Source organism: Onychostruthus taczanowskii, unplaced genomic scaffold, assembly GCF_017590055.1.
Source record: "Onychostruthus taczanowskii isolate IOZ18803 unplaced genomic scaffold, ASM1759005v1 scaffold3, whole genome shotgun sequence".
NCBI lineage: Eukaryota > Metazoa > Chordata > Aves > Passeriformes > Passeridae > Onychostruthus > Onychostruthus taczanowskii.
Window position 1 is genome coordinate 2553834 of NW_024500349.1, and position 21462 is coordinate 2575295.

At 36.9% G+C, this 21462-nt stretch overlaps 1 protein-coding gene across 1 annotated transcript; it reads left to right on the plus strand.

Moving 5' to 3' along the window:
• The first annotated feature begins 94 nt into the window (after nucleotides 1-94).
• On the plus strand, nucleotides 95-20381 carry HEPACAM2 (HEPACAM family member 2). Its single transcript, XM_041408770.1, has 9 exons — nucleotides 95-184; nucleotides 5791-6141; nucleotides 6954-7238; nucleotides 13162-13458; nucleotides 16407-16532; nucleotides 16614-16638; nucleotides 16761-16798; nucleotides 18079-18152; nucleotides 20265-20381. Exons 1-9 carry the CDS (start codon nucleotides 115-117, stop codon nucleotides 20379-20381), a joined length of 1383 nt encoding a protein of 460 aa, XP_041264704.1. The 5' UTR covers nucleotides 95-114.
• Nucleotides 20382-21462: the final 1081 nt, after the last annotated feature.

The window sequence follows — 21462 nt, forward strand, 5'->3', positions numbered from 1 at the left end:
AGGGGACAGGATAGGACCTGTTAACTCATTGCTGATTTCCCTAGCAAATAAACCAGCAGCTGCAGGTCCAAGCCCTGGTTTAGTGCTGAGAAGGTGGCCTTTGTGTGGGACAGGATGCTTTCATGGAGCCCTTTAGCCAACTTCTTTTGGGACTTACAGTGCAAAATATATTTTCTGCTTGTAGGTAAGATACAGTATGAATTATATTTGATTGTCATCGTGGAAATGTGAATTGGTTCTATAAGATTTATCTTCATAAATTTAAAGGTATTTCTGTTGCATTATTAGATGTTTCATTTCAGGAAGGTAGCCTAAAAGCCTGTCATCAGGTAGTGGCACTTTGTTTTATAAATGAAAATAAAGTTTTAGCAGCTGAACAAAAATGGGTGCTATACATAATCTCTGTGTAAAACTTGGCATTCATTAAATATACGTAATCTACATGTAAAACATAGTTATTGATTAAATAAATACTATTGCATTTTATTGAGTAACATATACATTGTGCATTCTTTTTAACCAGTAAGGCTGGACAGGTTCTAAACCAAAGATTATACAGAAGCTGTCTAATTTGTTTAAAAATTTGAGACAGCACTGATACATTATTTTTCACTTCTTTATTATTAATTAGTTTATATATAACATCTAAATGTAATTGGTATTGAAACTAAATTAAGCTTTTAGTCAGCTGAAGAATATCTCCCCATTAGTACTGCATTTGTTTGGTATCTGGGTGCAGTTTTTGTAAGTCTGCTTTTTTTATCTATGCAATGAATAAAAAATCGATGTTCTATGTACTTTGACAGAAGTATCCTGTGATCAAATGTTAGATAAGCTTATTTCTACAAACTACTGTAATTACCTTTTCTATATTTAATTGTTTTTGTGAATGTCAACAGAGGAAATATATAATATTACAAACACAGTGCATCCTCTAATCCTTCATGTATAGAAACAACTTTTCTTTTATCTTTTTTGTGAACCTCGCAGTTCTATCTTATTATAGAGTCACCTAGTTTTCTTGATTTTGAGCTCAATACTTTTCCAAGACTTTTGGCTTTATAATTATTGATGTTTTATATGATGATGATTGGATCTCTTCTTTAAAAATGAAAAATATTTGGTTGATAAAAAGCAGTGATTTTGTGCTTTATCTGCTTTACCACTTTATTGGATATTTTTCATTACAATCCTACAAGGGTTATTGTCATGCAAGCAGAGTGCTCAGAGTACAGGTTTATTCACTATGAAGCATTACATCCTTACCCAGATATACACATTTTCTAGTAAAGGAGATGTCCTGCCCATACTTCATATCATGATGATAATCAGATACATTGGAGACATGACACAAAGGCAACTGAAGACGTTGACTTGAGCAAATAAAATTAAGTCCTGTAACAAAGCTCAGTGGCACTTTTTCTTGGGCAAAAAAATCCCAATCCAGGGAAGAATATTCCCAAGTTTTCCATTATATAAATGGAAGTATAGAAATTGCAGCTTTCCTGGACCATTACATCTGGGTTGTTTGGGGTTTTTTGTTCCATAAATGATCATACATGTAAAAAAGGAAAAAAAAAAAATTTAGTGATCTAGTGACATTTTGCATCAAGTTCAGGAGAGCTGAAGGGCTAAATGAACAGTCTGGTGAAAAACAGTTGAGAATCCAAACTCACTTTGACAAGGAGATGTGCATGTTAAATTCAGAGAATGCTAAAATCTCGCTAAGCAGGTTTCAGTTTATGCCATAAACTCAAAAGTTATGTCATAGTTTTTTATTTAAACTAAAACTGCAGCCCTTGTTTTATGTCAACAACAATTCTGTTGTGCTTGCTAATACTGGTGATAGCAATGTGAAATGGAAGCAAAGCACAGATCACTGAGCTCCAAATGGAGGTCGTTGTGGTACAGCCCTTACAATCATTGTGCAAAAGTTAGGTCTTGGAATTTCATCATCTTGGGGAAAAAGTGTATTATATTTGTGAAGCAGTAGGGATAGGCTTGAATTTTATGGAATTTGGGCCTGAAAAATATGAATTTAGTTTGACACATTGGTTTGATTTTTCTATTAACTTTAATTCAAGGATTAGTGATAACAGTCTCCAGTTTAAATTAAAAATCAAGATTAGTCTAATAGAAGTGAATCGTGGAACCCTTTAGGTTGGGGAAGACCCTAAAGAGCATCAAGTCCAGCCATAAACCTAACGCTGCAAAATCCTCCATTAAAGCATGGTCCTGAGTGCTACATCTACACATCTTGGAAGTATCCCCAGGGAGGATGACTCTGCCACTTCCCTGGGTGCCCCATTTTAATGCCTGACAACACTTGATGAAGAGGATAGCCATCTCAATAAAGAATATTCCAGACTGTAGAAGACATGATCTCTGCTAAGACTGGAATATTTCCATCACTGCTCCTGTAAAACCCTTGCCTTTGACAGAACACTGTTAATCTAATAACTTGCCCCAGTCTCAGCCTGCCTTCTCCTTTGCCATACCAGCCATGGGGAAGATCCTATGGAATGTTGGCACTCCACAAAATCACCCCAGCAAAGCCAGAGAGAGCAACAAGAACTGGAGTTATCCAAAGCCACTCCTGAAGGGGGTGAGGGGAAAATGGGGTTTCTGCCCTCACCACCTCTGGTCCCAGCTAAAAGAATTTCCTTAATTGCTGATCAAAATGTCTTTCCAAGACACTACACAGAGCCAATTTTCCCTGTAAATCGAGTGGAACAAAGTTTATTTGCAGTTTCTATTCCAACAGTTTTTAGCTGCTACTAAAGTACGTTTTCCAGTCCTGATTCTGTTTTCATTACTCTATTATGCTGTTACCTTCCATACTGGTGGTCCCAGTTATCCTGGTGCTCACAAGACCTGCTTAGTTACACTAAGTTTTTGCACAAACAGATATGTGAGAAATATTATTTGTTTTCCATATTTTGTTTTCCATATTTTATGATTGCACTGCTTCTGTTACTGGCATGTTGTCCAACAGCACAATCATCTATTGACAGCTAAATAAACTCAAAAATTGAACAGCATCATAAATAAGGAGTGAGTAAGTATATGGACAGATCTTTTAATTACAGATCTCTGTTTGTTTGAGAGATGTTTGACTTTAGTCCAGTTGATCTAAAAATTTAAATGGGTGGTTATGTAATTACTAGGTTATATGAAATAGGTCTCTAACATTAGATATTTCATTAAGGATTCTGCTGAGGAGTTATTCTCTTTTTCAAGTGGACAACAGCAGTTTAAATCTGATTTGTACTGTGATGTTGTCAGGGAGCATATTAACATCTGAGAAGTGTTAGAATAACCAAAAAAATACTTAATTTTCCTGTTAACCAGAGTCTATCAAGCCTTGAAGAGTTGTGTTAGAAAATTGCAAGACTAACAGGCTATAAATGCTGTTTAAAAGGGGAGCAGGTTTCAATTTGATGTGCGTCATGTGGTTTAGGTTTTTCATCTAGAAAGTTAAGCATGTAAACATCTCTGTACTATGTATCCTCCAATTAAGCCATTCCACATTTTTTCTACACTCTTCCTTTTTTTTTTTTTTTTACCCTGTTCTCTTTCTATCTCAGCTGAACCCCAGCCAGTCCTTTGCAAATTAAAGTTCATGCAGCCTGAAGCCCTCTGTCTGCTTCCTCCTTAGCCCCATTAATGGGGGCTTGCCAGACTTTCTGTCAAAGGATTTCACTGTCTTTTTGTATATTTCCCTGTTAGTATTCTGCAATGTTTTCCTTTGGCTTCCCTGCCATGCCCTCAGAAAAGCTGTAAGCTATCTTTAGCTGAGTGTAATATTGCTCAGCTTTATGAAAAGGGAAGCCAGCCACAAAATTACTTTTTTGGGGTAGATTCTGTACAGCACTGCTGGCTACACATGAGCCAGTCCACTCACCCACCCCAGAGTACCTCTGACATTAATTACTGACCTTACAGCTGCATCTGTAACCACCACTCCCTTTTTGTGTCCCCACCCTCATCCCCAACAAGTTTGCTTTGCCATTACCTCATAGCAAACAACTGTGCACTGAAATTTGATGATTCTAATCCAAAAGACATGTACAGCCACCACATTATGCTACTGAATTGATTTTTTTCTGTCACATAACCTAGGAAATTAGACATAAATGAACCTTTAACCATTTCTATCATACAGAATAATGATATGAAAATAGGACATTTAAGAAACAAAGTTAACTCTGCATTATATTGATGAGCAGAGTCACATCTTTTTCATACATTGCTCCTTCTGCTCTTCCCTACCCACCCAGCTCTTTCCAGGTAGAAATGCATTCCATGTACATCAGCTGGGAAGTTACTTTTTCATTACAGGTATTTGGAAGCCTGTCAAGAACCACAGAATCTCAGGTTTGAGGGACCTCAAGCATCATCAAGTCCAACCAGAAATGATTAGCAGGAAAAGGATAGATGGTTCATGGTGAAAGCGTTGTGTGTTATCCAGGGCAGTGCATTCTCAGGCAGTGTTATCCAGTCCAGTGTGTTCTTATGCAGTAGCAGATGGATTACTTACATCACAGTTTTTACATTTCTTACTTGTAAGAGGTTGCTTTTTTCCTAGGGTTTTTTTTTACCACATGCAGTGTACTTTTTAGCAGTATTGAATACAAATCTGAGCAATCAAACCTGCAGCTAGAGTCAATTGGAGTTGCATCTTTAACATACCAAAATGTTTTTATATGTATTTTGAAAAATCATATCCTTTATATTTCAAATTGATCATCCAAAATGCGTCTGTATTTTTGCTGTTAATTTTCTTTGGGCTTAAATTCTTCATCTCTAAAGTCCTATCAGTAAAAATGGTGTTGTGAGATCGGTTCATTAATGTTAATTCTTTACATCATTGCTGTTCTCTTGAGTGCCATGGAAAAGTTAATGTGAAAATCAGTCACTTAGTTCCAAGACTAAAGCTTTAACAGTGTTAATCACTTAGTTCCAAGACAAAAGCTTTAATAGTGTTCTATAAATATGTCTTAGGCCAACACAAGGAAAAATTATTTTTAAAAATGTATGAGAAAGACAGTGATTAACCAAGGAGTGGCCTTTTTGCATTGTAATGGAGACAGAATTCTTGGAAAACAGAATTAATCATGTGGCTGAAAATTTCACTTTTTTGCTTATCAACAGCAAGGCTTAATTCTGGCAATCTCCCAAGACTGGAATTAAACAAAGTTTAATTTAAATGCTTGAATTTTGCAAGCTTTGTAATGTTTTTTGAATTTAGTCTTATAGGTACAGAGCAGTCAGCAAATAACAATTATATATAGTTTTAGTCAGAATTCATGATAGTGCTTGTTAGATTTTTAGTCAATTCCTTGGTATAAGTATATAGTATAACTGGCAGAGTACCTAAGAAGTCCTCTGCAGCTGAACAACCCAGAAAAAATCCTAAAAACTGAATTTACAATCCAAGACTCTTAGACAGTGTAAGACATAGAAATGCAAACTATTTTAAAGGGCAGATATTTTATACATAAAGGTAAATGTACATTATCTCATTTTTGTCAAACTTTCAACAGTAAAAGATCCTTCCTTTTCCTTTTTTGTATAACATGAGGCTAGAGCTCTGTAGTTAGATGCAGCACCAAGGTAAATGAGCTCTTGCCCCTTTTGTACTCAAAATCTGAGTTATAACCATGCAAAAAAAATGTGAGTTTTAGCCTTGAGAGTTTTTTCACTCTATGAATTTCTCATTTGAGTTTTCTGGGGTTTGCATTTGTGTTTTTGGTTTGTTTATTTATTTGCTCTTTCGTTTTTATGCAGGGATTTGTTCTGCCTTAAAGTTGACAGTACCATCTCATACCGTCCATGGTATTGAGGGGCAACCACTTCATCTTTCTGTTGACTACAATTTCAGTGCTACAGCTTCTGAAATCCAGATAATTTGGCTTTTTGAGAGGTCTCAAAGTAATCCAAAATACTTGCTTGGCTCTGTAAATCAAAGAGTAGTTCCAGACTTGGAATACCAGCACAAGTTTACCCTTATGCCACCGAATGCATCTTTGAGGATTAACCCATTGCATCTCAGTGATGAGGGCAATTACATTGTAAAAGTCAATGTCCGTGGAAATGGGACCATAGCTGCAAGTCAAAAGATTCAAGTAGCTGTTGATGGTAAGTTAGTAAAAGATAGTATCTTCATTTTGAAAATAAAATTACAATAGTTTTGAAGTCCTGGTTCTTAGTATCCCATTAGGATGGTGTCTCATTTAATGCAACCATACATGAATAAATGCAAACACTAAGTTATGTTTTTTTCTACTGCTGCTGGAGGGAATACTAAAATATGTAATCTTTAAAGAAAATTAATATATTGATTGGTGTTTCTATATAATAAATAAAATACTGAAGAGGCATAGAAACATTTGACATTATATTAGACATTAGACAAAAAATAAGATTTCGTAAGTTTCTGCTGTGCTATCATGAGGATGCATTGAATTTCAAATAGTCTTTTTCCCTGAACAACTTTACCTCCTGTAGCAAAGAGGAGCCATTTAACTCCCAAGCCCATCCCAATCTGCAGACATCCTCATGACAGGTTGCCCAGATTTCAGTGGTGCCCAGTGTGGGCAAAGCTGTGGGCAGTCATGCTGAGGTCACACACGGTGGGCAGTGTCATGCTTTGTGCTCTTTTCTTTTCTGTGATTTGTATATGAGGCAAGAGGCCATGGTACACAGACTGCTGCCTTTATCCTAATACCAGTAATATAAACAGTCTGGTTTTATTTATGTCCCGTAACAATTCTTACAGTCACCAGCTGAGAATATGGCCTTCTTTTTTAACCTTTGAGTGCATTTAAGAGAAAAAATTTGAAATATTAGTAGTTTCCAGAAAGAGTGATGATTTGAATCATCTTGACCATGATGACTGTAATAGAATGGCTTGTCACTTTAACAACTCTTCATTTCTCTTTATTTTACAGTTCCAGTCACAAAGCCAACTGTACATACTGAACCATCTTCAGGAGTAGTGGAGTATGTAGGGAATATTACCCTAAAATGTACCGTGGATAGAGGTACAAGGGTAGCTTACCAGTGGATGAAAAATGGGAAGCGTCTTCATGCTAGCCCTAATTATATCTTTTCATCAAACAATGCTACACTACTAATTGTTCCTGCAGTAAAAGAAGACATTGGGAATTACAGCTGTCTGGTATCAAACCCTGTCAGTGCAATGGAAAGTGAGATAATTGCACCAACCATATATTGTGAGTATATGAAATATTCATTATTATCTTTGTATAAATTATTTTGCTGGAAGGAGTGCCTCCAAATATGCAAACAGGCAGAAAACAGTGGAGTCAACATTGTATGTGAGCTTGCATTAAAAATGAGCTTGTTTGTAATAGCTCTAACTTAGGATAATAAAATTATACAGTGTTGTGTAGTTGTGAAGAGCAGTCTCAACTGCAGAATTCAAATAGAAACTTCAAAATCTCCACAGATATCCTCAGATGTGACTCAAAGGAAAGATAATGAGATCATTATACATGAAAATGTTGTTATATGTGAAGACAAAAATAGTATCAAAAAGCTAAGCACAGGAAGTACCAGGCTGAAGAACTGGTATTAGTGGGTTCCCTCAAGATCATTTGAAGTCCAGTCCTTTTTAATACTTCCATTAATGACACCAGAAATAAGACAGGGAGTATCTCAATGGAGTTCATTCATGACATTAAACAGGAGGATTGAATGACTTTGACAGAGTAATAGGGCTGGGATGAGATCTGCCAGTTAAAAAAATAAATGGGCATGCCCTTTCAGAGAATAAAAAACATGAACTTCTGCTGATAAGATTGAGATTTATTAGAAAATAATCAAGGCAGTGACCCTGGGATGGTTGAGCTATCACAAGATGTCTATGAACTGACAGCATGATTCAGACATGAGAAAGACATATTTAATTCTAGGGGAGTGGGAAATTAATTTCCAACAAGGAAACAAGGAGAATGCTAATGGCACACTGAAGATAACACCACATGTGCAGTAATTCATGCAGTCCCTGCAGATCCCAGAATGCTGATCTTGAACTGGAAAGAAAGAAAGACAGGAATGAAGAAGAGACAGAGACCTCAGTCAGGCTTAGCAAAATTAGAGCTGAAAGTTATTGCATTCCACATCAAATGGGAAACATGAGGGAGCAAGAAGAATTGCATAAAGACCATTTTTGACAGAAGAATAAAGCATAAGGTAGCCAGGTATTTGGCTGGAAATTAAAGCACCTGAGAAACTGATTGAGTTGGAGGAAACAAAAGATTGATTTAATCACCATTCAACAATTATACAATAAGTCTTAGAGCCTTCTCATTTTGGTCCATGTCAGGACTTCCCAGTGCCTCCTCAGTTTTCAAGTAGCACATGCTACACATATGTCACCTGCTATGCTCTAATCCTCATGTTCTCAGGGGTCTAATTAGCCTTCTCAGAGGAAAGCTGAAATTTGAAAGGCCAGGACCTACTTTGCCACCAGTCCTGTTCAGATATAGCCAGTTTACCCAGTGGTCCGATCTGCAAGGGGCACTGCAAGGACTGAAACTGAATTCCTGTCCAGCCAAGGGCTGGTGCTCATTTCTGCTTTCCCCAGGCTCTGGCAGCTGGTAGGCAGCCCATGCTCAACTTGTTATGATTGCACTACCAACGTATTCAGAACCTACATCTCTTATGTCTCTACCTTTTATATTTTCCTTCTCCATCATCTCCTTTCATTTCTGATTGTCTGTTCTGCTAGTTGTTCAGAGACTTTTATTATAACTTGGAAGAATTCACTGGATAAGGGGATGATTTTCATCGAAAGTATTGGGGGAGTGGGGTCTCTACACTGCAGCAGGAGAAGAGAAAAAGACTGCCTAAATTAGCAAAGATTAATAAGGACATTGTTAGATATAAGCTGATATAAGCTTATGTGTAGCTTATAAAATTGACAACAGTGCAGACTTGAAGAGGAAGAAGCAGTTGCAGAGTTCTAAACAGGGCAAATATTAATTGAGCTTCCATCTCATTGGACAGAGGAATAATGATAAACAAGGAAATTACCAGCACTGATAGACCTTTAACTTATCATTACTGTAATTAAAAAAAAAAAAAAATCAATCACATTCTTTCCTCAAGGTAGCACATTATTATATGCCTGTCACAATCTCAGCTCACTTACGTGCTTAAAGTGCTAAGAATGAGACCTGAAGGTGTATGAATGCAGCTCCTCTACTGCGTTTCTCACTTTAATGAGCTGTGAATTGGCCTTGTACAAGTCTGTCTTCAAAGAATACCTACAGAACTTGGGACACTGTATCCAGCCTGACAGTCCCTTCCCATGCAGTGAAGTCAGGCTAGAAAAACATCTGCCACCCTTGCTACCTTTCAGACATCTCTGTTTGTTGCACAGCCCGTGTGAGATTTGAATTTCTGGCCTGTTACACATGGGATTGTCTCCAAAGCACTAACGGCACTCACAGGTGTCTGGGACACTTGCTCTGACAACGTGTGTGCCCTTCAATCCCAGCTCTGGTACTGCTTCCCCCCGTCTTCCTCACTCAACTACATGCGTTTTTCAGTAAATTTGAAAAATCTTTCTAAGTTCTAAACTAGAAACCTGTTTTTGACCAACTGTTTACCAGAAATTTAAAATCTCAAAGTTACTTAAGTGTCCACGTTTCTTGAATCTTTTGCTGTTTAAATGGTTGTGATATACAGCTTTATCAAAAATTGAGATTCACTTTTTCTCCATGTGTGTAAATTATTGTATATGCATTTTATGAATGTCCTTCATCAGAACTGAGGGTTTGCTTTGTGTATAATATAAAATCTGAAATAAGGTGAGCAAACAACAAATGCTGAAAGACTGTAAATACCTGTGGTATTCTCTATATCCAAGTCAGTGATGGGGGTTGGGGTCTTACTTCCTGAGCTATATGAAGTCACCTAATTTGGTTCAGCCTCTGCCTGCACAAATACTTTGTCTCCTAGCTCCCAGTTGTCAATAACAATCCAGACCAGGCCCTGGGATCTCTCTCTGCCATATGTCATTGCTGTGGGGGAGTTACTGGAGGTGATAAAGAAAAGGTCACTCACGGTAAATACTTGCCATCTGCTTGGAAACTAACAGTCTTGTAGTGATGGGAGCAATTGGAAATATTCCCATGGAGCAGTAAATTGTTACTCAGAAAGATTGATTTATTATTTTACACGTCATTTAGTTAACTGGTTTTACTGAGACAAGAGGCAGTCTTCTGTAGAGAACAATACTGGAAAGGGAAAATAGAGCTGAGGGACCCATGCAGGCTATCATTGTGGGTTGTTACTGAGTATAAAAGTGGTTTTTAATTCATGTCTTATTAATATTATCCTTCTTCTCCATTAGTTATGATGATAATGCAGCCTGGAACATGGCTATTGCAGTCACGTGACTCAGAAACAAATTATTTCAAGAAGCTGCTGTCCTGTAGGCTGCAGCAGACACTGTTGTACTGTGTTGACGGAGTTGAACTCAGCAGACTAAGTGGGATTTTCTTCCTCAAGTCTTCCAAAAGATAGAATATACTTAGTTCTAGGGAGGAAATGGTTAATTGGCTGCTTTTCAGAATCACCCTTGAAGCTGTGTATAACTGTCAGTTACCCATTGTTTAGGGACCTTGATGTACACTATGCCCAGGAGAGGCAAAATACTGCTCCAGGCAAAGCAGAAAGGTTACCCAATCCTTGTGTTGACTTCAGCAGGAGTGCCGATTTTCCAATTTTGCCAAGATTTTGCTATTTCTTAAGATAAGCCCTCTGGTTTTATGCAACTTACTTCCCCAGCCAGTGTGTGTCAGTGTTTGTATAATGATTTCTTTCAACTTGCAGCTTCCATTAAAATATAGTTCTCAGTGTTATCTCTTTATGCTGCACAGTTCTGATACTGATAGAAAAGCAGAACTCAGTTCAAATTCTTTTGCAGACTGTGGCAAACCACCCACTACAGTAAGGAGAGCATGGAATTCAGTCAGCTATTCTTACCAATAATTTCTGTTAACACATATCAAAGTCATATTACCTGCAAAAATAAAAGCTAATTCTCCTAAGAAGGAAGAATTGGATTGGAAGAACCACTGAATTGCTCTGCATATACATAGTTTGTAAGGGACTTTTTAATTCATTTAGGAAAAATGTCAAAGGCCAGTACATCCCTTCTCCTTTCAGATCTGAAAAAAAGGGAAGTAAATACCTATAAGAGGTGAGCCCCTGTGAAAAGGTCCCCTTTCACAGAAACATGCAGCCTGACTGAGGCTAGCCAAGCCAAAACAGTGGGGTATAGGTCTGTACTTCACACAAATCATCATTACAGGGTCAGCTGGCTCTGGGAGACAATAAAGCAAGTGACTCAGGAACTGCAAAGCCTGTGGGGAAGTAGCCCAGCATCTAGAACTTAAAGAAAAGCCATGATTCTTCAGAGTGGCTGCTGCAATGTAGGTGGGAGCAGCACTAATTCATGCTGAAGTTAATTTGTATTGCATTTCTCAAGAAAATATTATGCATGATGTTGGCCATTCCTTAAAATGAGACTGCAAAAAACTTACCACTAGGAAATGAGTAGAGAAAATTTAAAGATTGACAAGTTTAAGTTGTGAAGTATGGACATTTACTTAAAAATGGACTAAACTGAGGTCATATGTGGTGGTCTATAGTCTCTTGTCTAAGCCTGAATAAACAGAAAAAAACACAGAGGCACACAGAAAATGGCCTGGTTTGTGCTGGTGGCTTAGGTGTTCTTGAAGAATAAATGAGTCTCATTAAAAAAGGTAAACAGTAAATAGAAGTGTGTATTAGAGAATGTTGTAACATGGTCCTGAATTTCCTCGTGGGAAATAAAGTCTGAAATATACAAGTGTGCAGCTTCATGTAGGAGAGATTTTCCCATTCAAACCCAGCTACATTGTCTTAATTCTTCCAGACAACCACAGGAAGGTGGAAATATTGTTAGATTCCACTGTCTGGAGTGGGCACAGCGCTGTGCCTGTTTTGTGCTACACCATTTTGTATGAGGCAGCTTTACTGATCTTCAGGGATCCTACCAAAAGGATACTCTGCATATTTTCTTCTTTTGCTCTGTGATATTAGGTCTGTGCATTTTTGATTATTCATGCAAGTCCTCAGGGAATTAACAACATTAAAATGATTAGGAGTTTTTGTTTTGTTTTGTTTTTAAGTAGAAAAGGTATTTAATAAGGCACACTTCAATTATTATATTCTCTACGTTAATTTCTATACTTAAATAACTGTAAAAATAATTTTAACATGTAAAGATATAAAAGCCCCAATGATCTGAAATGTTCTAGTAAAAACAACATGAGAAATATTCTTATAATATTTAAGTATATTGTTTCCCTTCTCATTTTCCTATGCAGGTTGCACTAAAAATACTTATCTGCTCAATTTTTTTGAGTAATGAACACATGACTATAGAACAACATATGCTTCTTCTAATTATATTCAGAAAAACAACTTTCAGCACAAGAACTTGCTCTTGAAAAAAGCATAATTACAGTAGTAATTATTTAACTATTTCAAACTTTTAATCATTTAAAGTATTATTTAGTAATACAAATCCACTAAAATAGGGGAAAAGTTAAAATTTATTCCAGCAGTAATTTATGGAAAAATTTTTCTGAATTCGTCTAAGGCACACCCCACTCAACATGATACCTGTAAGTTAGTTCCCTGAATAATTTTTATATTGTAAATTATTGCAGTGAAGATAACGTTACAAGGCCAATTTGTTCACTTTTAAATTTGTAGGGAAATTACTTATGCCAGTAAGTTTGGCATTGAAGTAGAAATCAAGTATGCTCCTGAAGAAGACATACTCCTTTACTTCATAGAAATCCAACTGATATCAGTTTTCATTCTTTTTATCATACTGAAAAATACCTAGATCCATGCTTTTTCCTGAAACAGCAATTAGACCAGTATTAAGTGGGTGTAGCCTGAGCTAAGCCTAGCACAGATCCAGGTATTGAACTGAAAGCCTTTTCATTGAAATGACTGAATGCCAGCCATTCTAAATATTCTAACTTTAGAGATACACTTCTGATTAATTTTAATTATCTACTTTGATTTTCATTGTCTCACTGTATTTCCCTTTTTTTCCCAATGCAGATGGACCTTATGGACTTAGAGTCAAATCAGACAAAGGTCTGAACATAGGGGCAGTGTTTACAGTGGACGTGGGGGAAGTTGTACTGTTTGACTGCTCAGCAGATTCAAATCCACCAAATACTTATTCATGGATTCAAAGGGATGACAATAGCACTCAAGTAATCAAATATGGACCCCATCTGGAAGTTGTGTCTGACAAAGTGGCTCAGAAGACAATGGATTACATGTGCTGTGCATTCAACAACGTGACTGGGAAACGAGATGAAACTCACTTCACAGTTGTTGTTATGTCTGTAGGTAAGAATGTAACTTTATTGCTGTAAAGTGTAACGTCTGCATGGATGCTCCAGAAAAAGGAAGTCATTCTTAGAAAATGTATTGAAATTTAGGTCTTGCTAAGAATATAGGAAAGGGGCTTTTGGACATTCTGTGGGATACAGGTTTTACTTGCTGTATGGCACAGCTTGGAACGCAACCCACCAAGACACTGAAGTTTTGTGGGATTTTACTACAATGTTCATGTAAATTATTTCCTTGTCATATTTGTGAATGTCTGTATTGATTGCTGCGTTCTGAAAAACACATACCTTCATTGCTCCTGCAGTATAACCTCAGCTCCTGTATGATTGTGTTCAATAGCAACAAAGCAGTTTTTCAGAAAATCTCCAGAAGCACAAAGCAAAGAACGGGATATCAAGGAAGTCTGATGTCTCTTCTCAATACAGATGGATACAAGTATTTCTAGATAAGGAATATATGCCATAAATGTTCAACAAGAATTGCTAGATTGCCTGATAGAAAATTTAACAAGGCAATTTCACGTGGGCTGAGCAAAGAGCTAACAAATTTGTTAGTCTGGTAAACAAGAAGATATGTCCATGATTCAGGCTACTTACTGATTCATCATGAATCCAGGGCTTTCAGTATGCTGGGAAAAATATGGGTTGCAATTTCATAGTAAAAATAGTGCACTCAAAAACTAAATATTGTGGTTACTAGTGAAAGAAAATGCAACCAGAACTATGTGTTTATAGAAATAAACATGACATTTCTCCAGGAAGTTCATGTAAGATATGATATTCAGCTAGGATTTCCTTTCAAAGGCCAAAAAGGAGGGAAGACTCCACAGCTTCATGGTTGGTTGCACTTAAAATAATAGATTTCCTAATTACAAATATTTTACTTATGTCTTATTAAAACACTTTATCCTGTGTATTTAAAAATCTTAACTTGCACTTAAAATAATAATTTCCTAATTACAAATATTTTACTTATGTCTTATTAAAACACTTTATCCTGTGTATTTAAAAATAGAATAATATATTTGCCCCCCTCTGGAGCCATTTTCTTTTTGATGAGTGTTTATTCAAATAGCACTACACTAAATGGAGTTGTCAAGGCTACGCTTTGCAGAGCAGCACTGACTGATTCTAAGAGGTATGAATTCACACACAATTCATTCTCAGCAATGCTGCTTAGGCTAAATTCTCACTGCAGGTGAATAAACATACTAAGCAAAGACTATGAAAATTGTCCATATTCCTTTTCCTTACACCCCCTAGTCCTTGTTACAGAGGCTGGACTATGACATTCAAAATACTGAAAACCCCATTTTCAGTAGCAACAGGAACTCTGATGTTTCAGAAGACCTTACACAACTTCCCTGTGGGACAGAAACTCACCTATATGGTGCTAAAGACAGCTGCCTAATGAATCCTAAAAATTATCTAGAAAACAGTTATTTTAATAAGTTACAATTATATCAATAGTTGTACTAAGCTGTTGCCATTTTCAGCCAAGATTCTAAAATAAGATGAGGTACTCATGTACACCAGTCATTGCTCAGTTTTCAAGGTTAGTCAGCTTGAGTGTGTTAAATGCATGCAAAAAGCATGTCTTTGTTTTCTGCACTGATGCATCTATGGAGATGTGATTTATTGAGTCTACATTTGAAATTACTCACTTTAAGGAACAGTTTTAAGGACTCATCTGATTCTTCAGCGTTTGGGCTTTTTCTTCCTAAGGAGAGCAGTACACTGAAGGACTACTAAAAATTTTGTGAAGTTGCAGTGATTTATTTTCCTGTATCTTTAGGACACATCTGTCTAAAAATCCTCATATTTAATCTTCATGAAAACCACTGCACATGTAGCCAGCACAATGCCAGTGAATTACATGGAGGTGTAAGTAGATATAAGCAGCCCTCTGCACAGGAGTTCACTGATTATTGGAAACACAGCTAAATAATACACATTTTAATTGTACTAGTAAATCTGGCACTAGCAAATATGCAACATTAATTTACCTGTATGGATTGTGACTTATCCTTTAATGACATGAATTCTGTACAATTCAGAGCAAAAGGAGGAAAGAGTGCACAAGTAAATATGTCTGGCATTTCCTATCTTTCACATTCTTGTCTTTGCAAAATCATTACAAACATTTTCCATGTGCTTGTAGGTATGTAATTATATGCAATTTGTGTATGTGTTGTATCAGAAAATCCTGCTGGAAAAGTTCTGCTAATGCATATCCCAGCAAAAGACTTGAAAAAAGGAAAGTAATATTTTGAATATATTTAGATATGAATACAAACAACGTGGTGGGGTTCCATCCTTGGAGGTATTTAAGAAAAGACTGGGCATAGAACTTGTTGATCCATGCCATGTTGATCTTTGGTCACAGGTTATACTTAATGGTCTTAGAGGTCTTTTCCAGCCTAACTGACTTTGTGATTCTTTGAAGATGTATTGGTTTCAGATGTGGTTTGATAAATAACCAGACTGTCAGTGATCTAAAAATCTTTACAAAAAGTCAAATGGATCTTTTATCTTCTCCTGCTTTATAGCTCCCAACTACTAGGAGGATTTCCCTCCAGTCGAGCACAAGTTGTTCTCTCACCCTCCTTTGGTAGTTCAGCGTCTCTATACCACAAGTTATAATATGCATTTTCTTTGTTTGATGCTGTAATTTGTGGCTTACATTTACTGACTTCCATTTAGCTCCAGGCACTAATCTGCTTTGGAGTATTTTCTGATATGCATATCATTGCTTTTTCAGTTCAGGAGATCTGTGGGGAAAAATAAATGTTACCCATTTGGAAGACCCAAATTTTGCACCTGTTTTGTATCTCTATGCAGGTTTACTACTTTCAGAATAATTTTTAAAGATGCATTTCTCAGTGTCATTGTAACACATTGTAAAGAACAAGGAACTAAATACAGTACTCATCTTCTTTGTCACAGGGTTGGAAAAGCTGGCCCAGAAAGGAAAGTCTTTGTCTTCTCTTGCAGTAATAACAGGAATCTCATTATTTTTGATCCTAGCTATGGCCTTTTTATTCCTATGGAAAAGATATCAGCCACATAAAGGTATGTAAAAGTTAAGCACAGTCCAGCTCTTCTTTTGGACCCTTGGAGCAAAAAGAATAATTTTTTTTTTCTTCTTTTCAGTGATACAACAGAAGCTACAGAGCAGGTAGAAAAACAATTCATCTTACATCTAAAAGTACTTTCCATCCAGAGAATTGCATTTTATCATATTAATTTTCTTTCCTTGGCTTATGATGTCAAACTGAGAAACATGTTTATGTTTTCTAGGGCAGAGACTGATTACAGAAAGGCACAGGCATTTTCAGGTAATGCTAATGAAGTAAGTGTGAGCATAAGGTCAAAGTCCATTCCTGAAAAAGAAAAATAACATCAAAAATACAGGAAAAAAAATAAAAGGAAAAGAAGAAAAGTGTGGTTTTATGTTGGTTGCACACCTCTATGATAGCTTAATTAAGATCAGCTAAGTCAGCCTGGGTTTAGTTCATGCCTGGAGCTCATAGCAGTATGTACTGTTGTCTTGAATTCTGCCTATTAATCGCAGTATTCTGGGATTGGAATGCCTGTATTCCACTGTTGTCACCAATATGACTTAAATCAGTGTTATTGTGGGATAGCAGTAAGAGGTGATACACCGTGGGAGGATTACAACTGAAAATGTTCATGGCATCAGTTGTTATCAAAATCATGAGTTAATGGCATTGCAGTATACATACATAACCTTCTGTCATTCTGTACTGCCTTTCTCTGTGTTATCGGGACCCAGAGTGGGTTTTTTTACTGCCTCTTTTCCCTCCACAATACTTCCCACCTGATCCTATGCAGGAGATGATAGAGACCAGCCATCCTTTGGAAGGATATCACTTTTATTCCCATTCCTTTCTGCCAAAGCATCAGAGCAGGCCATAAACTGCTACATGCACAAGTAGAGGGAAGTATATGAAGCTTAGGAAGGTAGGACATTCACCTGAGCACAGAGGGTCCATCAAAGTCATATCAAAGGATAGAAATTCATCATTGCTTTTAGTGCTGCAGCCTTTGATGTGGAATGGTGCCCAGGAGACAACCAAGAGCCTCACATCTCCTGGACAGTGGGAGGGTAGACTAACTACACCTGAATACAAGCTGTATCTGAAGTCCCAAATAATAATGTGACATCTATAGGTACCATGTTCCCTTTTATTTTTCTCAGAATTGTAAAACATTCAGGTGATACTGCTTCACTACACTGTCAATGTGCTGAGTTTATTTATTCAGTCTTTTTTTCTATGGGAAATGAAAGCAAATTGGTCATTTTAGCCTTCCAGAATAGAGAGTATGAATGTCTCTATCAAAATTGTTGCTGAGGTTAGCAAGAGGCTCCTCACTTGGTACAAGGTGTGGGAAATCACCAAGTACCATGCACACCAGCTCTGCCGCTGTCCTGCCTCACTCCACACCAGTTTAGGAGCTCAGCAGGGAAGTGGTCTAAAGCAGGTCACACAAGCAGTATTCAGGTGTTTTAAAAATTAGGGCAAAATACTTTGCCAGTCATTATTTTCCAGGTTCACATTACATCTCTTTTTTAAAATCTTTGTTCTAACTTTAGGACATGAAAGTGCTTTGGATGACTTTGGGATATATGAGTTCATCACGTTTCCAGATCTTACCAGTGGCTCTAGGGTATGTGACTTTATATCATAAACAGACAGTTTCTCTTCCATTTCTCTAGGTGTACTAAATAACTGTACCAGAATCCTTCTGTAGGTTTGCTTCTGTTGCTTTTTAGAGATGTGTGCATTACATCATATTCATGGCTATTGTTCACCCAATACTTGCTCTTTCTTTCCTGTGTTACTAGTTCAGTACTTTGTAATCAACATAGTGAAGTAAGGAAGAACCAAGCTCTAAAGACAGCAATCTCCATTCAACTACCCTATATTAAAAGAATATTAGTAATGTCGGGTAGTTGAGCAGCACTGAGCCACTTGTGTCACACAGGCAAGTGTACTATTGTGATGCCATTTTCTCCCTTGACCCTAATATTTCTGCTCACGCAACATTCAGCCATGGCAGTGCAGAAAAGTCTCAGGGGGTTATTTAAAATGTAAGGCAAGTCTCAGCTGTATTTCACAAAAATTATTTGGTTGGTTTTGTGTAGGGTAGGAGTTAAGCATAGGAATTTTGCTAGCAAAAAAGAAATCCTGCAACATTTGTGTCTTCCTTGCATTGTGTCTTTGCTGACAGTACTGCATAGCAGCTGTAGACCATTCTGATATGACGAAAAAGGACAGAAAAAAAAGATCAGAGACAGGGCCACAAAATTTAGGGACAATGGTAAAACTGGGAGGAAAGAGAATAAAAACTTTGCCTTTGCTAGGGAAAATTGCCAGCAATGTAATCTTGTAACTTTGGAGAGCATCAGTTTGGTCAGGTAAGGGAGAGCTCTTAAAGCATGGTCACAGGGTCACATTGTCATAACCTAATTTGTTCTTATGATTAGTACTCATAATACATGATGTCAAAAAACAGTCATAGATTAATTTATCTTCTCTGATGGAGTTAGATGTTTGAAATATACATTTATAGTGCTAAAGTGCTACTGCAAATGTTAGTGGAGAGGACAGACTTTTACAGCAGCAGAGATAAAAGAATCTTAGAAAACAGAGCAGCTGAACTGCTTCTTTTACAGTTTGTGCCAGTAAGAGGCTTATTAAGTTTAAAGATCAGACCCTAGATCATTACAGCCTTAAGCATACTAAGATATTATACTAAAGAGGGTATATTTCGATTAAATAAATTCTTTACTTGTGAGGATGGTGAGGCAAGTGAAAGTTGCCTCATTTGCAGATGCCCCATCACTGGAAGTGTTCAGAGTCAGACTGGACTGTGAGCAACCTGGTCTAGTGAAAGATGTCCCTGACTATGGCAGAGGGGTTGGAACTGGATGATCTTTAGGGACTTCCAACACAAACCTTCTATATCCCTTAAGCTGATCATATCACAGTCTTGCAGGATTAGGGCCTTAGTAAGTCAGGAGGGAGAAAGTAGTGACAAGAACAACAGGATGGATGTACAAGCAATGAAATCTACTATAATTTCCAGTAAATTTTCAAGGAGCAGGAGAAACTCCACTCATTTATGTTCAGCTACTCAAATGTGTAGCATTGCAGGTAAAGTCAGCATTTGATCCACTGATTCATTGTAGTCAGCAGAGAAAGGGGAAAATAAGAAAGTGTAGATAATGAAGAATTGGAGGTTGCATATAGGCAGAAAGACTGGTAATTCCTTATGGATGTAGAGTCTAGGTAAATCTGTTGTCATAACATAAGAGGAAACTAATATACTTAATGTGCTGAACAATCAATATTACTTGATTTACAAAAATTCCATGCATGTCTCTCTCTTTGACAGGCTGGGGGGGAATTTTATGCTGATCTCATGCCCTTAATATTTACTGCTTTTTTTACTGTCTGTTCTCCTGCTTTTCTCTTTATTAAATGTTTCTTTTTTGACTTGTGGTACCTTAATATAAAGTATTTGCTGTATTAAATGCAAAAGCTGCATCCTAAATCTTTTAAGGGGCTAAATGAATTTAAAACTAATACTTGCCTGACTATTAATGTGACAAGAATGTACTCAAAATGAAATCTAAACTAGCAGAGATTACCCATTCAATCCACAAACAAAGCTTTGACAAAAAGTTTTAAAAATAACAAGTTACATTAACAGTTTAATTTCTCTTGAATTTTTCGTATTTGTACTTACAGTAGGAATATACTTTGTTGGTTTTAGGTTTCAAGTCAATCTGTACCTGGCCCTGACTTTGTCGCAGGCCAGGATATGCTAAGTACGGTTTATGAAGTTATTCAGCACATTCCTGAGCAACCAGAGCAAGACTACCAACAGTAAGTTACAGACTGTGTTCACTCATGTGGTAGCTTGAAGACAAATACTTTTCATCCAAAGCAATTTACATTTTTTGATTCCACTGAGAGGATTATGGAAGGAAAGATAAAAGCTACCTTAGTTCCTCCGCCATTTCCTATCCTAATCCCCCGCTTTTCCTCAAGGCTCCAGTCTGTAGTTTCATTACACCAGTTTTGTTAAAGTGTAAAAAACAAAAGGTGAAATCTTCAAATACAGCTTCAAATTAAAATTCCCACTTAATTTAATCGGACACTGAAACATTAGCACCTCCTACTGAATAGGTTAAATATTCAATCAAAGCAGTTTAATTGGTAGCACGGCCTCCAGACCACTCAGCCATGTGCCAAGTAGAGTTAGAGTGGGGGTTTTTACAATGTTGAAACTGGTCCGCTGAATAATAATCAGTGGTTGTTAAAATAGTCACTGAAATACTAACAGACTACTACTTAAGTAAGCAGTGTCTCTATAGCAAAAGAATTCTTGTTGTGTGGTACCCTGGCTGGGAGCTCCACAGAAACACTTTTGCTGAGTTCAATACCAGGAAGGCCACAGCAATTTGTGTTTATGTCTCGTAGACCTGGTTTTGTTCAAATCACCTCCTGTATCTCACTTCCTAGCATAAGGGTGAATACACTAAATTTTTTGTAATTGTTGTATAGCTGCCAAAAATCTATTGTGAATGTAGTCTTTCTTACAAATTAAAAACAGCGCACAAGACTTTATTTGGTAACAAGTCTATTATATCTCATTTTCCATGGTTTTTAATGTGTTTGGTTTCTTATATAGTTGAAAAGAAACATACACACTCTTAACAATATGCTAATCAGTTGGCTGACAATGTTTATGTGACCGCATTAGCATGCAGTACTTACAGTACAAAAAATGTCGTTATATCTTAATTTATGTCTTCAACTGTGTGTCCAAGTTATGTATGTAAACATGCAGCCATGCTTGTCAAAACAAGCTGGTCAGTGAGAAAGCAACACTGAATTGCTAATGATGTTTTTGTTTTGCTCAGAATTTTTCACTTTGAACCCTAAGATTTTTAAAGCCAGATGTAAAA